Source organism: Sapajus apella, unplaced genomic scaffold (assembly GCF_009761245.1).
Source record: "Sapajus apella isolate SASKATOON/1434 unplaced genomic scaffold, GSC_monkey_1.0 scaffold19, whole genome shotgun sequence".
In the NCBI taxonomy this organism is placed as follows: Eukaryota; Metazoa; Chordata; class Mammalia; order Primates; family Cebidae; genus Sapajus; species Sapajus apella.
Genome location: NW_022436959.1, coordinates 20,541,697 through 20,559,315, shown reverse-complemented (window position 1 = coordinate 20,559,315; position 17,619 = coordinate 20,541,697). Strand labels below are relative to the sequence as shown.

The 17,619-nt window shown below is 38.3% G+C and overlaps 1 protein-coding gene across 1 annotated transcript in view; it reads left to right on the top strand.

Moving 5' to 3' along the window:
• TSPAN13 (tetraspanin 13) overlaps positions 1-10,572 on the top strand; it is a 34,023-nt gene extending 23,451 nt beyond the window's left edge. The window contains exons 3-6 of the mRNA XM_032287058.1: positions 70-150; positions 817-930; positions 2,005-2,118; positions 9,448-10,572. Coding sequence (XP_032142949.1) covers positions 70-150; positions 817-930; positions 2,005-2,118; positions 9,448-9,522 — 384 coding nt within the window. The 3' untranslated portion in view covers positions 9,523-10,572. The remainder of the gene's footprint in view (positions 1-69; positions 151-816; positions 931-2,004; positions 2,119-9,447) is intronic.
• Positions 10,573-17,619: the final 7,047 nt, after the last annotated feature.

Below are 17,619 nucleotides of genomic sequence, written 5' to 3'. Positions count from 1 at the left end.
AGTACCCCTTACCTCTGTTTTATGCCATTTTAAGAATATTTGGAAGTATCCTTAACTTCTGACTCTCAGTATATGATTATTCTCTTACTTGTATTTATTGTCCAGTTTTCTGTGTCTTGTGCTTGTTTAGCCCTGAACCAGGAGCAACAGGTAAGCTAAGAGTTTGTCTTCTACTTTATTACCCCACATAGCATGAGTATGAAAAAAAAGGAGAGAAATGATTGGAATATAAAATAATTTCATCTTGCTCACAATGCCACCTTCACGTTGGATAGCAAAACTCTCTTGTTCCCTTTGCATTAGTGCAGCTGGTGGGAGCTGGACACCATCAAGTGTTGCCATTTTCTGTATCTTTTAAGTTGGATTTTGCTCTCACTGGGTAAAAAGTGCTATGGCTAGAAGATGTTTCCCCAATCTTTTCCCCCATTATGCAGTGAAACATTTGCTCCAGAATGTTTGCCGTTCCATTCTAGCAATGACTCTTTTCAAGCTCTAATTTGCAGACAAATCTAGGAGACAAATCTAGGTTTCTGTCTTGGAGCAACAGGTTTCCCTTGTTAAGACTCTGAGAATTATGCCTTTGAACTGAGTGCTTCTTTTAAATTGCATATAAAAATTAGGAGTTTTTCATTCTTGGGATAGAAATAGTGCCTTAATTTTTGCTGCTGACTGAGTAGTAGGTCTTGGAAAAGTTTTATTGATTTTTAAAATAAAAATTATTTATTTTAGGTACACTTAGTACTAAAAGTCACAGGGTCTAGCTTTATACATTTTATGCAGGGATGACACATTTTGTATATTAAATACATTTTCTAGGGTCAGCTTCTTGAGGTTGGTTGGAACAATACAGCAAGTGCTCGAAATGACATCCAGAGAAATTTAAACTGCTGTGGGTTCCGAAGTTTTAACCCAAATGACACCTGTCTGGCTGTAAGTACATTGTATAAGTGTTTCTGGAAATGTATTACATACAGATGAATAATGATTAACGTGGAAAAAATGGACTTTCTGATGCTGAATTGTATTTCAGAATTGTTATATATATATATATATATATATATATATATATATATATATTTACATTATATTTCCATGTCCTCTATTATGTCATTTGCCTGTTCGCAAATACCCACTCCAGAGGGTGCTGAGTAGATGTCCCTAATTTCTTCCCATCCTTCTCCTCCTAGAACAAGTTGCGAAAGAGAAATAGCAGTAGGTCAGTTCATGGGTTCATATTCTGGGGAGGCTCTTGTTATCACCTCTCTGAGCCCTAAACTGAATATTTCCTCAGTGAGGCTTCTTTTGTGAGATTATCTCCTTGTAGGGCGTCTGTGACATGTTCCTGTTGCTGTGTAAGAATTATTACACAGCGATAGAAACACACCGGCTTTACAATTTAGTGGCTTTAAACACCCGTTTATTATCTCACAGTTTCCCTGGGTCAGGCTTGGCTGGTCCTCTCTCACCTGGCTGAAATCAAGGTGTGATCTGAGGCTGGAGTCTCATCTGAAGCTTGGGGTCCTCTCCCCACGCTCAGTGGCTGTTGGAAGAATTCAGTTTTTTCGGCTGTGGGACCACCCCTGTTTTTTTTTGCTGCCTGTTGGCTGGAGGTCTCTCTCTGAGACTAGAAGCCGCTCTTAGGTCCTTTGTTACTCTTTCGCAATGTAGCAGCATCAAAATCACCCTGAGAATCTCTCCATTCTATTACGATGGAATCTTGTGTAATGCATAATGGAGTCTTATCTAATGTAAAGTAACATGGGAGTGACTGTCCTATCATATTCACAAGTTCCACCCTTACTCTAGAGCGGTGAGCTTATTGGGTGTGTTCAGGCGGGAGGTAGGGGGAGTCTTGGGGGCCATCTTAGAGATTTGCACACTAAAAAACCAAGGCCTCAAATTGGATGTAGTACTCTTAGACACCAGTTTTGTGTGTATGCAGTTTTTATGCACTTTTTATAAATGTATTTTGAAATAAAAGTTTTTTACTTTAATTGGTTGCAGAGCTGTGTTAAAAGTGACCACCCGTGCTCGCCATGTGCTCCGATCATAGGAGAATACGCTGGAGAGGTTTTGAGATTTGTTGGTGGCATTGGCCTCTTCTTCAGTTTTACAGAGGTATGTGCAAATAACAGTTTTCCTCCTTTGTCACAGAGATTCCTGTTTTGTATGGCAAAGGGCCTTGATTATTGTAAAGGGTGAGTATTTTCATTGAGAACTAGCACTGTAAAAAGAGGAACCTTGGTTTAGAATCAGAAGATCTTACAAATCTATCAATAGCACCAACTTTAGGACCGGGTGAAATGCTTGATCTGTCTCCTCTATGTAAAATTGAATGAAATAATGAGGGAGATTAGACTGAATAATCTCTATAGTCTTTTCTGTTGCTAGAATTATATGATAAATGATAATTTTAAATTTAATTTGGAAGAGGTAGGATATTCACATTGTTTAATGTGTATGTAAATATCTATAATACATAGACATACATGTATAAAAAGATGTGCTTTGGAAAATTGCCTTCCAATACCTTTTTCATTCTTCTTTGTTCCCAGCCTTCTAAAACCTGTAGGTGATCACTGTTTTTTCATATATGTATATATCAACATATATATTCACATATGAATATAGTATACATTCATATATGTACGATACTAATATATTAATATATACTATATCATACACTACTTCATATTTGTACCAACTAATACATTTTATACTATATATCTCTATAAATAAAACCACTCATACATTATTTGATAATTTTAAGGAGTGCTAATTCCTCAATGTCTTTATTAAACTCTCAGTATCCATAGATATTTTTTGATGCTTCTGAGTTGGCAATATGTGTCAAGATTAATTTTTGTTTGTTTGTTTGACAGAATCTCACTCTGTCACTGAGGCTAGAGTGCAGTGGTATGACCTCATCTCACTGCAACTTCCGCCTCCCGGGTTCCAGCGATTCCCATGCCTCAGCCTCCTGAGTAGCTGGAATTGCAGGCGTGAGCCACCATGCCCAGCTAAGTTTTTATATTTGTAGTAGAGATGAGGTTTCACCATATTGGCCAGACTGATCTCAAACATCTGGCCTCAAGTGATTCACTTGCCTCAGCCTTCCAGATTGCTGGGATTACAGGCATGAACCACCACGTCCAGCTAATTTTTTGTGTTTTTAGTAGAAATGGGGTTTCACCACATTGGCTAAGCTGGTCTTGATCTCCTAGCCTCAAGTGGTCCACCTGCCTTACACTCCCAAATTGCTAGGATTACAGGTGTGAGTGACTGTACTCAGCCTAGATTAAATTTTTTTTTACTCATCAGTTCCACTTACAGTACTTTATTTCATTGAGACAGTTGTATAACTATGTAAAATGAATACACAATAACATTTATCGTTTGTAACAGGAAACGTTTGAGCCAGCCTGTGCTCCTCAGCAACACTCCGGTTAAATTGAGGCCTGTTGCAGAGGAGCAGTGGGTAAAGCATGGGTTTGGAGCGGCACTGTCTGGGTTGAAAACCTAGTGCTGCTGCTCATTAATTGTGTGACCTTAGCAAGTCACTTAACCTTTTGGTGCTTTTCTTTCCTCATCTTTAAAAAGAGCAACTTTTTAAAATGGGCTAATGATAGCCTCTACTTCACAGGATGGTTGTGATGGTGAAAGGAATCAGTACCTGTAAAACTTGTGACATCTTGTGGCCATTAATAAATTAGTAACTCAGCATATTATACCCTATTAAATAAAAAAGACTGAACCAGGTGTGGTGGCTCACGCCTGTAATCCCAGCACTTTGGGAGGCTGAGATGGGCAGATCACCTGAGGTCGGGAGTTCGAGACCAGCCTGACCAACATGGAGAAACCCTGTCTCTATTAAAAATACAAAATTAGCTAGGTATGGTGGTGCATGCCTGTAATCCCAGCTACTCAGGAGGCTGAGGCAGGAAAATGGCTTGAACCCAGGAGAAGGAGGTTGCAGTGAACTGAGATCACGCCATGGACGCTCCAGTCTAGGCAACAAGAGCGAAACTCTGTCTCAAAATAATAATTATAATAGTAATAAAAATAAAAAACACTGTGAGACACCCATTACTGTCATGCTTAAATGCCCATGTCACAGTCCTGTTTAAAACAGCTAACAGAATAACATGTAGAGAATAATTAAGTAAGAGATTGTGTACATCATTATAGAAATACGTGGTACAGTTTGTAAGAATAAGTATGTATCTTTAAAAGAAAATCAGAAAAATTGCAAGTGATTTTTATGGTTGGAGTTTAGTGTGTTTATTTAATTACTTTAATAAGTCACTATAGTAAAAACATTCCATGGTCAACATCCTGTATATGGTATCTGTATCTTTAGCTTTTTTCCTTATAATACATTTCGTGAAGTAACATATGACTCAGTATATCTTTTTTAAGATTTTTGTTTTTTTGTTTTTTTTAGGCAGAGTCTTGCTCTGTTGCCCAGGCTGGAGTGCAGTGGTGCTATCTCAGCTCACTACAACCTCCGCTTCCTGGGCTCAAGTGATTCTTGTGTATCAGCCTCCCAAGTAGCTGGGATTACAGGTGCGCACCACTATACCCAGCTAATTTCTTGTATTTTTAGTGGAGATAGGGTTTCACCATATTGCCAGGCTGTTCTCAAACTCTTGGTCTCAAGTGATTTGCCCATCTGGGCCTTGGCTCCTAAAATGCTGGGATTATAGGCATGAGCCACCACGCCTGACCATAGTTTGGTAAATTTTACCTAAATGCTTGATGGGAAATCCCACCAACTTTTGAATCAGCACTAACTCTCTATGTTTTTATTATAAAACATATTTGACAGTCTGAGGTAAAAATAGTATTACTATTATGCACTATGAAAAAGTGGCTCATTAATTTGACCATACTGTATATACAATTTTTTTTTTCCTTTTTTTGAGAAGGAATCTCATCCTGTTACCTAGGCTAGAGTACAGTGGCACCATCTCAGCTCATTGCAACTGCTGCCTCTCGGGTGCAAGCGATTCTCCTGTCTGAGCTTCCTGAGTAGCTGGGGTTATAGGCGCCCACCACTATGTTCAGCTGGTTTTTGCACTTTTGATAGAGACAGGGTTTCACCATGTTGGTCAGGCTGGTCTCAAACTCCTGACCTCGGGTGATCCACCTGCCTTGGCCTCCCAAAGTGCGTGAGTCCCTGAGCCCAGTCTGTCTTAGGCCCTTTGGATTGCATGTAACAAACTCAAAATAGCATATGCAAAACAGAAGAATTTTTATAAGAAAACCCAGGTTAACCTCTGGAGGTGGGCTGTGTGAGAAGCCACGTACAGCTTGTCCTGTGAAGGCTGGACCTGGAAGTCCAGGCTCTGCTCTGCCTGTATTTCCTACTTCTTTACCTCCCTTTCCTCTTTCCTCTCCATTTTTCCATGTACTTTGCTTTGTTCTGCTTTCAGTGTCTTTGGCATTTACCTACCTTATGTTTTTTTAATGGCTTTTTGTTTATATAAAGATTTTACTTTTCATGTAAGTGTAAATTCAAGTGATCATTTTTTCCCCCCATGGGTTATTTCTTTGATTTTATGCTTGGAAAGTCCTTTCTTGTTTTGATATTGTGTGTGTGCGTAAAATGTGTGTAATACATGAATTGCATTTGTACATATAGTATATACATAACATCTATATATGTATAATGTATTGTATATAATATATGGTCATATATAGTACATTGTATATGTATGTGTATTTATCATATATTTTATTCAAGTTTAGTTTTTTTTTTCCTCATCAAGAATGAAATATGTACATTTGGCTGTCGTTAACAACATAGGGAGAAAAGACCAAGATTAGTGTTTATTTTTTTAAATATTTATTTTATTTATTTATTTTGAGACAGAACCTTGGTCTGTCGCTTAAGCTGGAGTGCAATGGTGTAATCTTGGCTTACTGCAAACTCCACCTCCTGGGTTCAAGCGATTCTCCCACCTCAGGCTCCTGAGTAGCTGGGATTATAAGCATGCGCCACTATGCCCAGCTAATTTTTGTATTTTTAGTAGAGGTGGGGTTTTACCATGTTGGCCAGGCTGGTCTGGAACTCCTGGCCTCAAGTGATCTGCCCACCTCAGCCTCCCAAAGTGCTGGGAATATATGCGTGAGCCATTGCCCTCAGGCCAGTATTCATTTTTTTAAAGTTCCTCTGACCATTTTTTCATTTCAGTTTTTCTCAGAAAGAGCTGACTTGTGAGTTTGTTGTGACATAAATTCTAGAAAAATTATATACAGCTTGAAAATAATTCTGTGCATTTGTTTTTTTTTTTTTTTTTTTTTTTTTTTTTCATTTGAAAACCATAGATTTTTGTTATCAAAACTTAAATATACAGATAGAGAAAAATTGGAGTGACTAATTTCCCTCCACACATCAGCTAGAGTCAGCAGTTATCAGAATTTTGCCTCATGGCTTCTTTTTTATATCTGGAATTTATTTTGAGAATTTAGTTCTTTTGAGCAGCCTAGTTTTCTTGTCATCAGATCAACACTGCCTTCAGTTATGCTATTTTTTAAAATATGAATTCTTTAAAAATAGAACTCATGAGTCTTAGATTTCTAAAGTGTTCTTTCATGGAATCCTGCTTTGTATCTTACATACGATCTCCTTTTGAAGCCTGGCTAGAGATTTTTATATTATGCCACCTGGTATTTTTTGGATGGTGAATATTTGATAGGCTCTCTCACTTTTTAAGTTCATATTCTGTTCAATATTTCACAAAATCATAGACTCTCAGAATTTGAAGGGATGAGGTTACTTAGCTGTTGACTTCTCACAGGTGAAACAGAAAGATTTGATTTGAAGTATTTATTTAAATAAATTTAAACCAGAAGAGAAACATTGATTTAGAATCTAAAAAAAAGCTATGATGATTAATATATGTTCTTTGTAGAAACTTGAGAAAATGCAAAAAATTAGGAAGATGAAAAATTAAACATAGCTACTGAAATTATCTACTCAGAAATAATCATTTATATTTTGGCATGTTTCCTCCTGCCTATTCTATATTTAATAAAATGAGTACGACCTTACTGCATATTTTCTACATATACTTTATTTTTCTACATATACATTTTCATGTTATGAGCAATATATTTTGGTGACCTTTTGCACACTGGGCGTAGGTTCTAGAGACAGCAGGGTTGATGATGATGTCTAATCAAAATTACCTTTGAAAAGTGCTCATAAATCATAAGCACTTTTGTAAGCTTGAAGTTCAATAATTATCCAATTCTGATCTTTTTGCATTTTGAATATGGCCTCTCTTTCCATTCCTCTGAACAGTGGGGCAAGGCAGAGGAGAGATTTTCCCCTTTTGTGACTTAGAGCCGAGCTGGAGGAATACAATTCTGGTAAAATGTGGCTCCAGATCATGAGTAGCGTTGCTTCCCCTAAGGACTGTGATTTACACTTGGCATATATCTAGGGGTGATAATCAAAATATTAACATCCTCAAAAATTCTGACCAGGAGCTCCCTGTGCCAAAAATTTCCAAGGTCGGGGGCTTTGGCAAATGATGGTTGGGCAGGTTGAGGTCGGGATGGGCCTCAAAGAAGTAGTTGTTTAACAGCAGATATGTAAGTGTTTCCGTGTTGTAACAGCTGGTGTGGCTGAGGACAGCCAGTGACAGGTCAGATTGTGGCATAAAACCACAAAAGTGGGGTAGCGTATGGGTTCCAGGTTTGAACATGGGCTCTACCACTGAGGACCTGTGTGATTATTCTCCGTTTTTTTAACCTCTTGTTGCCTCAGTTTCCTCACTGCTAAAATGACGACATTGATAGTGTCTGTTTTGTGAAGGCTGTTGGGAGGATTATATGAATTTCTAGTTTGTAGAATGATGCCTTTCATAAAGAACTCTTTGTTATGTTTGTTAAATAAATTTCTTTTCCCCCATTAGATGGACTTCAAAAAAGATGACTTTCCACGTCTTCAAATCAGGCTTACCTTTCCTTGATTCAACATGCAAACCTCAGCACCTCAGCCCATACATATTGTAGCTATAAACACTGCCAGTTACAAATCTTATAGTGATTTGTGGATTTTTACTGTGGTCAATGGGAGTCTCTGGGACTTGCCTAATTCTCTAGAAGTAGTTTAAAAGGGCTAATGGTGGCTATGAAGTCACATAAACAATTTAGGTTAAAAGTTGGCACACGTGTAAAGTGGGAGATATAGTTTAAAATTCGTTTTATTCTATTAAAATTTTGTATCTTTTTTAGTCTAAAAAGTTAGAATTTTCAATTATTTAAAATAAACCAACTTTGAAACAGAAACAGATCACACATTTCTTAATGAGAAAAACTATACTGGCTAACAGTTTAGTAGACTTGGTGTGGGAAATTGCACAATAATAGCTAATCTCTTCCTACCGAGAGAGGTAGGAATTACAACATTTTAAATTTTAAATTTCTGTGTTGGAAAATTTATTCATTTTAATATTTTTGCTGTTGCTTAAATTTTCCTGAACCTAGTTTATTCCTGAATTATCAAAATATATGCTATTTTAGCTATTTAGACTACTGAGGCTTTGGATTAGTTTTCTGTATTTCTGCTGTAACAAGTTACCACACACTTAGTTGCTTAAAACAACACAAATTTTGGCTGGATGTGGTGGCTCACACCTGTAATTGGAGCACTTTGGGAGGCTAACGTGGGCAGATCACAAGGTCAGGAGATCAAGACCATCCTGGCTAACATGGTGAAACCCGTCTCTACTAAAAATACAAAAAATTAGCTGGGTGTGGTGGCACGCCTATAGTCCCAGCAACTGGGGAGGCTGAGGCAGGAGAATCACTTGAACCTGGAGATGGAGGCTGCGGTGATCCACTGCACTCCAGCCTAGGCAACAGAGCGAGGCTCCATCTCAAAACAAACAAACAACAAATGTATGGTCTTACAGTTCTGGAAATCAAAAGTTTAAAATAAAGGCATGTTCTGGAGGTCAGGCTCACAGTCCCCTTTACATCTTCAAAGCCATCAGAGTTGCAGCTTCTCTTTCTATTTCCCTTTACTTCTGCCATCACAGTGACTTCTCTCCATGTTTCTGTCCTTCCTGCCTCCCTCATAGAAGGCGCCCTGTGATTATATCATTGAGCCCACCTGGGTAATAATTGCTTTATCTTGAGACCCTTAACTTAACCACACCTGGAAAGTCTGTGTTACTCTGTAAGGGAACATATTTTCAGGTTTTAGGGGTTAGGACACAATAGCCTTTGGGGGCAGTTTACCACAGTGTTCATTTTAATTTTTTCTTAGTGCCTCTCATTTGGCTTCCTTCATTTCAAAAAGAAGAAAAATCTCTCCCCTTTGAACAAAAGATGCAAAGGGATTCAGAGGTTCCAGAGTTATTTTGTTGATAAACTGAATAAATACACATAAATGTTACTTTCTTTTTCTTCTTTTTTTTTTTCCCATTCCAGATCCTGGGTGTTTGGCTGACCTACAGATACAGGAACCAGAAAGATCCCCGTGCTAATCCTAGTGCATTCCTTTGATGAGAAAACAAGGAAGATTTTCTTTCGTATTCTGATCCTGTTTACTTTCTGTAGTTTTATGTTAAGCTCGATTTGCCAGTTGAAGGAAGGAAACACTGTCTGGAAAATTACATTATAGATAGTGGAATTATATATTTTTACTCTGCGTTTCTCTAAATGTTTTTTTCTTTTTCCGTTGCTGAAAAATATTTGAAACTCGTGGTCTCTGAAGCTTAGTGGCACCTAGAATTTACTGTATTCAGTGTCGGGCACTGTCCACTGTGGCCTTTCTTAGCATTTTTACCTGCAGAAAAACTTTGTCTGGCACCACTGTGTTGATCATTTGGTGAATCTAAACGTACATCTCACTGGTATACATCTCACTGGTATAATTATATGTAGCACTGTGTTGTGTAGATAGTTCCTACTAGAAAAAGAGTTGAAGTTTATTAAAATCAGAAAGTATGAGATTCTATTACGTTAAGGGAAATCCAAATTCCCAATTTGGTTTTTTTTTTTGTCTTTTTAGGAAAGATGTGTTGTGGTAAAATGTGTTAGTATGTAAACGATAATTTACTTGTAGTAGTCTTTTATGATTACACCAATGTACTCTAGAAATGGTTACGTCTTAGGAAATTGTGATTTAGCTTTTGACTTTTACAGGTAAGTGCAAGGGAGAAGTGGTCTCTTGAAATGTTCTAATGTGTAACATTTCCATCAGAATGGAACGAGTTTGAGTAATTCAGGAAGTATATCTATATAATCTTGATATTGTTTTATAATAATTTGAAGTCTAAAAGACTGCATTTTTAAACAAGTTACTATTAATGTGTTGGCCCATGTAGCAAAAAGATACTTGATTATCTTAAAAATTGTTAAATACTTTTTCATGAAATTTCTCAGTATTGTAACAGCAACTTGTCAAACCTAAGCATATTTGAATGTGATTCCCCATAATTTGAAATGGAAATTATATCATGTGGCTCTGTATATTCTGTTAAAAAATTAAAGGACAGAAACCTTTCTTTGTGTATGCATGTTTGAATTAAAAGAAAGTAATGGAAGAACTGATCGACGAATTACGTGACGTGGAATTCTTTTCTTTCTGCTTGAGTTCTCTTTGGTGGACTTAGAGCTGGGTATTGCTATTTTAGTGTATAATCAAGCTATGGAAATAAATTTCCAGCATTAATATCTGTTGGTAGTCATCCACAAATCCTTTCTTGAAATGTTCCAGTGGCTAATGTTATCTCCAAGGTGAGAAAAAGTTTTTCTAAAGAGGAAGGAAACACTGTCTGGAAAATTACATTATAGATAGTTGAATTATATATTTTTACTCTGCGTTTCTCTAAATGTTTTTTTCTTTTTCCATTGCTGAAAAATATTTGAAACTCGTGGTCTCTGAAGCTCAGTGGCGCCTGGAATTTACTGTATTCAGTGTCGGGCACTTTTGTAAAAAGAGGAGCCATTAATATTTATTTGGGAAAAATATGTAAGATTTTTCCCATTACCAAAAATTGTTAATTTCTTGTTTTACATTCTAGGTAGCATGTGGTATTTTATTGTCTTACTAGGTTTTTAGACCAAGAAAGAGTGGGTAAGTGATTGATCTATAGAATTTTAGAGGATTTTGTAGGTTCATCACTTCCCTGACTTTGTAACACTAGCTAATCTTCCGAGAAGACAGGATTGCGCCATTTTCACAATATCATGTGAGCTCTGGGGTAGCCTTAACAGTGTCCCCACTCATACCAAAAGATGTGATTATAAGTGGCACATGAAGGGAGATTTTCTTAATATTTTTTATTATTATACTCTAAGTTCTGGGATACATATGCAGAATGTGCAGGTTTGTTACACAGGTATAAATGTGTCATGGTGGTTTGCCGCACCTATCAACCTGTCATCTAGGTGGGAGATTTTAAAATTCTGTCTTCTTTTAAGGCATTTGGCATTTTCCATGTTTGTTTTGTTACATTTTGAAATTCTTATAAGGCTCTGGAATCTCCTAATGTAATACTTTCCTTGGTACAAATGATTATACGTGGGAAGCACTGTTGCATAGAGAATCGGCCTTCACCTTGGTTTGTGCTCTGATTGCAGTGGCCTTATGTGGGTCAACCCAGTATGCTTTATGCATCATCTGAAGTTAAATGATGCATCCTGGACATTCTAACAAAGGAAGGTCTCTCTTCTGTTCAAATATGAAGTGACTGATGTCGGCCTGCCTCAAGTGTGTTACTTAAAAAGCAAAGTGCAAAGAGAACAGCCGTCAGGGTGAGAAGTTTAAACACGTTTTTGAAAGTAGCCTGGTGTACTGACAAAATGCATTTAATCATGCTCAGGGCTTCATGAAATTGAGTTCGTTAAATTAGGATTTTAAAACGCTGTGGCTAAGAAAAACATGTGTATCTAAATTTTTTTTTTTCCCATTTATTTTATTGCATTTTAGGTTTTGGGGTACATGTGAAGAACATGCAAAATTGCTGCATAGGAACACACGTGGCAGTGTGATTTGCTGTCTTCCTCCCCATCACCTACATCTGGCATTTCTCCCCTTGCTATCTTTCCCCAGCTCCCCACCCCCCACCATCCCTCTCCTATTTCCCCCGAACTGACCCCAGTGTGTAGTGCTCCCTTCCCTGTGTCCATGTGTTCTCATTGTTCAACACCCGCCTATGAGTGAGAACATGCGGTGTTTGATCTTCTGCTCTTCTGTCAGTTTGCTGAGAATGATGGTTTCCAGGTTCATCCATGTCCCTACAAAGGACCCAAACTCATCGTTTTTGATGGCTGCATAATATTCCATGGTGTATATGTGCCACATTTTTCCTATCCAGTCTATCGTCGATGGGCATTTGGGTTGGTTCCAGGTCTTTGCTATTGTAAACAGTGCTGCAATGAACATTCGTGTGCACGTGTCCTTATAGTAGAATGATTTGTAATCCTTTGGATATATACCCAGTAATGGGATTGCTGAGTCGAATGGAATTTCTATTTCTAGGTCCTTGAGGAATCGCCACACTGTCTTCCACAATGGTTGAACTAATTTACACTCCCACCAACATAAATAAATATGTAAAGGTATCTAAAAAGATGTTAAGATTTTAGTAAAATAAGTTAATGAAAAAGAAAGTCAGGGTCTGGGAAGTATGAATCTTTAGGACTGCTATACTATAGGATTATAAGAGTGGGTAATGACAGCCACTCAATAAATACACATTTTCAAGCACCAAGGTTGTCGCTGTGAAATGAATCTGGGCTTTTTGGTTCTCTCAGGCAGATCTGAAGGTGATAGATTACCCAACACCTTCTGTGATGCTTCCTGTCATCTTTGTGTCTGGGTGCATACTCAGTGGACAAAAACCTCTGAATAAGTCCGTCCTGAATCCCAGATGGCCCTGCTATGATCCTGCAAAGGTCAGCTTGATCCCAGGATTAGAGAGGGCCACTGCCCACGTGCACAGAAATGCTGCCACAAACACGTAGTGTCAGAGGAGGGTGAGTTTCAGATCAGGCTCTGTCCTTGAATTACAACAAAGGGCTGTAAGGCAAACCCAGACCCTGGATATCCTTTCTTCCCAAACCTAGCATTTCTTTAAAAAGGAATTATACTACTTAAAAACAAACAAACAAACAAAAAACGCTCTTATTCTCTGTTTGCACATTCCATTTTGAGGAACATTTCTTGGAACATTTGCCCAGTCAGCCTTGATGTTAAGTGTTAAATTTTAAATAGAAAACATAATACTAATACAAAGGAAAAAAGAGTTCAGCTGTAATTTCTAAAATCTGAGCTCATTGTGCCTTAAATTCGCCTCAGATACTCTGTTATCTAAGCAACAATGTGTTTGGTATGAAAACCGGTTTTGCATGCTAAACCTAAGTTACATGCTGTTGAATGGAACCTTTCAGAGAAGGAAAGGAAGCCAGAAGTGTGGCTTTTAGTTCTTCGTTTCCTTGAGCCAAAACCTCCTCCTACAATTTTTCTAAATATTTGTTTAACTCTGTTAAAGTTTATTCATTCTTTTGAAAATACACTAAATACGTGAAACTGCTTGAATTTTTAGCTGGTACTAAAAAAGTTAGAATCACATTTTTGCATAATATTTCATAGGAGAAAAACACTTTTAGTTACTGTGATTGTACACACATGATCATTCGCATGTGAATTGTTTTGTTAGAGATGACAATAAAGTTAAAAACCAACTTTTCCTGTGTTCTGGATAAGTGAGGGGGTTGGTGTAAAGTTTTGTTCTGTCTTTAGTATGTTTGGAGCTAACAGATAAAGTTTAGGCAGCCTTTCTATGCCAAATGAAATTACAATATGCGTTAGTGAATATGTTCTAAATACAATTAAGAAGGCAATCCATCCTTCCCCCCGTACTTCCACTCCACGAGAAGAGGAGAGGGACAGAAGAGAACGGGGCTTGTCATGTTAATGTTTTTCTTAAATGTCACAACTGAGAAATTGTAGTCATTGAAATACCTCTTGAAAATATGAGAAAGGGGAAAATCAAACACCTCTGCCATGCGCCAGGCCACTTCTCTTCACTATCCTTAGAAAACCAGCTTTTGGAATTCATTTTCAAATGAGGGTTTGAGTCCTGTGAGTTAAAATATATGTCAAAGAATGGACTTTGACATCACTTGGAGTGTAAAACCACTTTGCTTACTTTTAGGATCTTGCATGTCCCAGGTCGTGGAGTCCTAACTTGACAAGTAGCCTATTTTTTTTTTTTAGATGGAGACTTGCTCTGTTGCCAAGCTGGAGTGCAGTGGCGCAATCTCGGCTCACTGCACCCTCCACCTCCCTGGTTCAAGCGATTCTCCTGCCCCAGCCTCCTGAGTAGCTGGGATTATAGGCGTGCACCACCACGTCCAGCTAATTTTTGTATTTTAGTAGAGATGGGGTTTCAACATGTTTGCCAGGATGGTCTCGATCTTCTGACCTCGTGATCCACCCGCCTCAGCCTCCCAAAGTGCTGGGATTATAGGCGTGAGCCATTTCTCCCAGCTGACAGGTAGCCTTTTTAATAGGGTAAGTTGACTTGACTTGGACTTTGACGTCAAGGTCCTCGAACTGAAGAAAGTTCTGTTCTTGCCTTAGAGCTTTTAATGATTTTCTCCTGATTTGTATTCTTACCAGTGATTGCTAGTTTGAGGGCTCTCAGTAGACTACTTAGAATTGCTGGATTCCAGAAAGAAATAAAACAGAGTTAGACAGTCATAGATGATCATTTGAAGAAGATTGTTGCTCTGAAATAGGTCAAAATGGTTTAATTAGGCATGTTGACCATCGGTGTAAATGACTTGTACAGATGATTTATGTTAGCTACATTTTGTTTTGCAGTTAATCCCTGTTTTTTCCCCCAAGCTGTTGGATCTCAGATAAAACTGATTTCTTTTTGATTGTGGTAAATATATATAGCATAGAATTTATCATTTTAGGCCGGGCGCGGTGGCTCAAGCCTGTAATCCCAGCACTTTGGGAGGCCGAGGCAGGTGGATCACAATGTCAAGAGATCAAGACCATCCTGGTCAACATGGTGAAACCCCGTCTCTACTAAAAATACAAAAAAATTAGCTGGGCATGGTGGTGCGTGCCTGTAATCCCAGCTACTCAGGAGGCTGAGGCAGGAGAATTGCCTGAACCCAGGAGGCGGAGGTTGTGGTGAGCAGAGATCGCGCCATTGCACTCCAGCCTGGGTAACATGAGTGAAACTCCGTCTCAAAAAAAAAAAAAAATTTATCATTTTAACCGTTCATAAGCTTATAGTTCAGTGGCAGTAAATACATTCACGTTGTCATGCAACCATCGCCCCCATGCATTTCCATAACTTTTAATCTTCTGCACCCATTAAACAGTAACTCCTCATTCCCCACAGCCCCTGGCAACCTCCACTCCACTTTCTATGTGAAAACTGGGTACCCCATATAAGTGGAATTGTATAGTAGTTGTCCTTTTGTGACTGGCTTATTTACTGAGCATTGTGTTCTCAATGTTCATCCATGTTGGTATATACGCCAGAATTTTCTTCTTTTTTCTTCCCCCATTGAGATGGGGTCTTGCTCTGTTGCACAGGCTGGTCTTGAACTCCTGGACTCAAGCAGTTCTCCCACCTCAGCCTCCCAAAATGCTGGGATTACAGGCATGAGCCATGAGGTCCAGCCATGAATTTTCTTCCTTTTTAAGGTTGGATAATATTTCATTGTATGTATAGGTCACATTTTGTTTTCCATTCATCCATTGATGGATGCTTGAGTTGCTTCCACCTTTTAGCTGTTGTGAGTAATGCTGCTATGAATGTGGGTGTATACATATCTGTTCCTGCTTTCAGTTCATAAGCATATACCCAAGAGTGGAATTACTGGGTTGGATGGTAGCACTATGTTTAGTTTTTTGAGGGACCACCATATTGTTTTCCACAAAACAAAAATGGCTGCACCATTTTACTTTCCCACTATGTTATTAACATTTTTATTTGGCTGTTTGAAATAGTACTCTTCAGTCTTCTAATACTCTTCTACTTCTCTGTAGTCAGAGAAATAGTCAAGATATACTTTCACTTGAAAATTTATCTAAATGCAAATGAAAGATTGTGAGATGACAGTAAGGGTGTTTGGCAGGAAGAACAGGCATTGCTAATACTTCAGTGAGTTTAGATCAACCATTTCCATGTTTGTATCTTCTATTTATTTTTGGGAGGGGCAGACAGAGTCTCTCTTTGTCGCTTAGGCTGGAGTGCAGTGACATGATCCCGGCTCACTGCAACTTCTGCCTCCCTTGGATTCTTGTGCCTCAACCTCCCCAGTAGCTGGGATTACAGGCGTGGGGCACTGTGCCGAGTTAATTTTTTTGTGCTCCTGGTAGAGTGAGGATTTCTCCATGTTGGCCAGGCTGGTCATGAACTTCTGGGCTCAAGTGATCTGCCTGCCTCTGCCTCCCAAGGCTCTGGGATTACAGGCATGAGCCACCACGACTTACCTCAATTCTATTTTTAACCTTGTATGTACACATTTCCTGTAGTTGCAATTATACCATAGAGGGTCTTAAATTCTTTTTTACTTAGGGCTTTTCTGTTTTACCATTATGTTTATTATTTTAATAGATGACAACGTAATGCATTTTGTCTTAATTTACCATGTAACCATTATATTTTTTGGAGGTTGCTTTTCTTTGGTACATTTGAATAATGTTACCATTGGCATCCTCACAGAACTGTTTCTGCTGAATGATTTCCTTAGGATAAATTCTCAGTAGTGGAGGAGACTGGGACAAAGTCAATTAATGACTCATGCTCTGTGTTTCTTCAGTGCTTTTAAAGGGGGACTCATTTTGCTTACAACTGTTAACATTTGATTTCCTATGTATATTTAAAAAGCATTTGTATGTGTTATTTTGCCATTCGGTAAATTTTAAGAAGTTAACCTTACTTCACGTCAGTCCAGTGAAAAAAATACTTTGCTGTACTGTGGAAGAAACTTGAATCGCTTAGAAGTTGTTATTGAAAATATTTGTTTACGGAAGGGAAAACTCTTTTTCCTCTTCTTAACCCTCAGAGAGCTTTCTAAATGGAATATTTTACCTTTTTCAGCACATGTAAGTTACCTACTTGTGAGAAGGGAACTGACTAACCTGTGATATTTTTGCTGAAGATTTGTATGTCATTCAATAAGCCGTATATGCTCAGCACCTACTAACGGTAGGAGTCACTATGAGAGATAGGAAAGCATTGAAAATATATCCCTGGAAAAATTGGTAATGCCAAAAGATCTGTTCAAAAAAGAATGTATCCAAAAAAGTTAAGACAAGCAACAGTTACTGTGAAGCATCATATAGAGCACCATAGTCCAGGGGCCAAAGAAGTCAGTAGAGTCTGGGCAGTAGAGGAATTCCATATATTAGTGAATGTGAGATTAAGTATATAGTGAGGACATTAACACACAATTCTAATTTCTGTTAGGCAGAACGCTCCCCTACCCTGATGCCACAGCCTTTCACATTTTCTAAACCTTAGTGACCTCTGATCTCCATCTGCCTCATCAGCATTCACCAGCCTTTGCTTTTCTTTCAGTCAGTCACATGTTGGCTGAATTTATTTCACTCTAGGACCT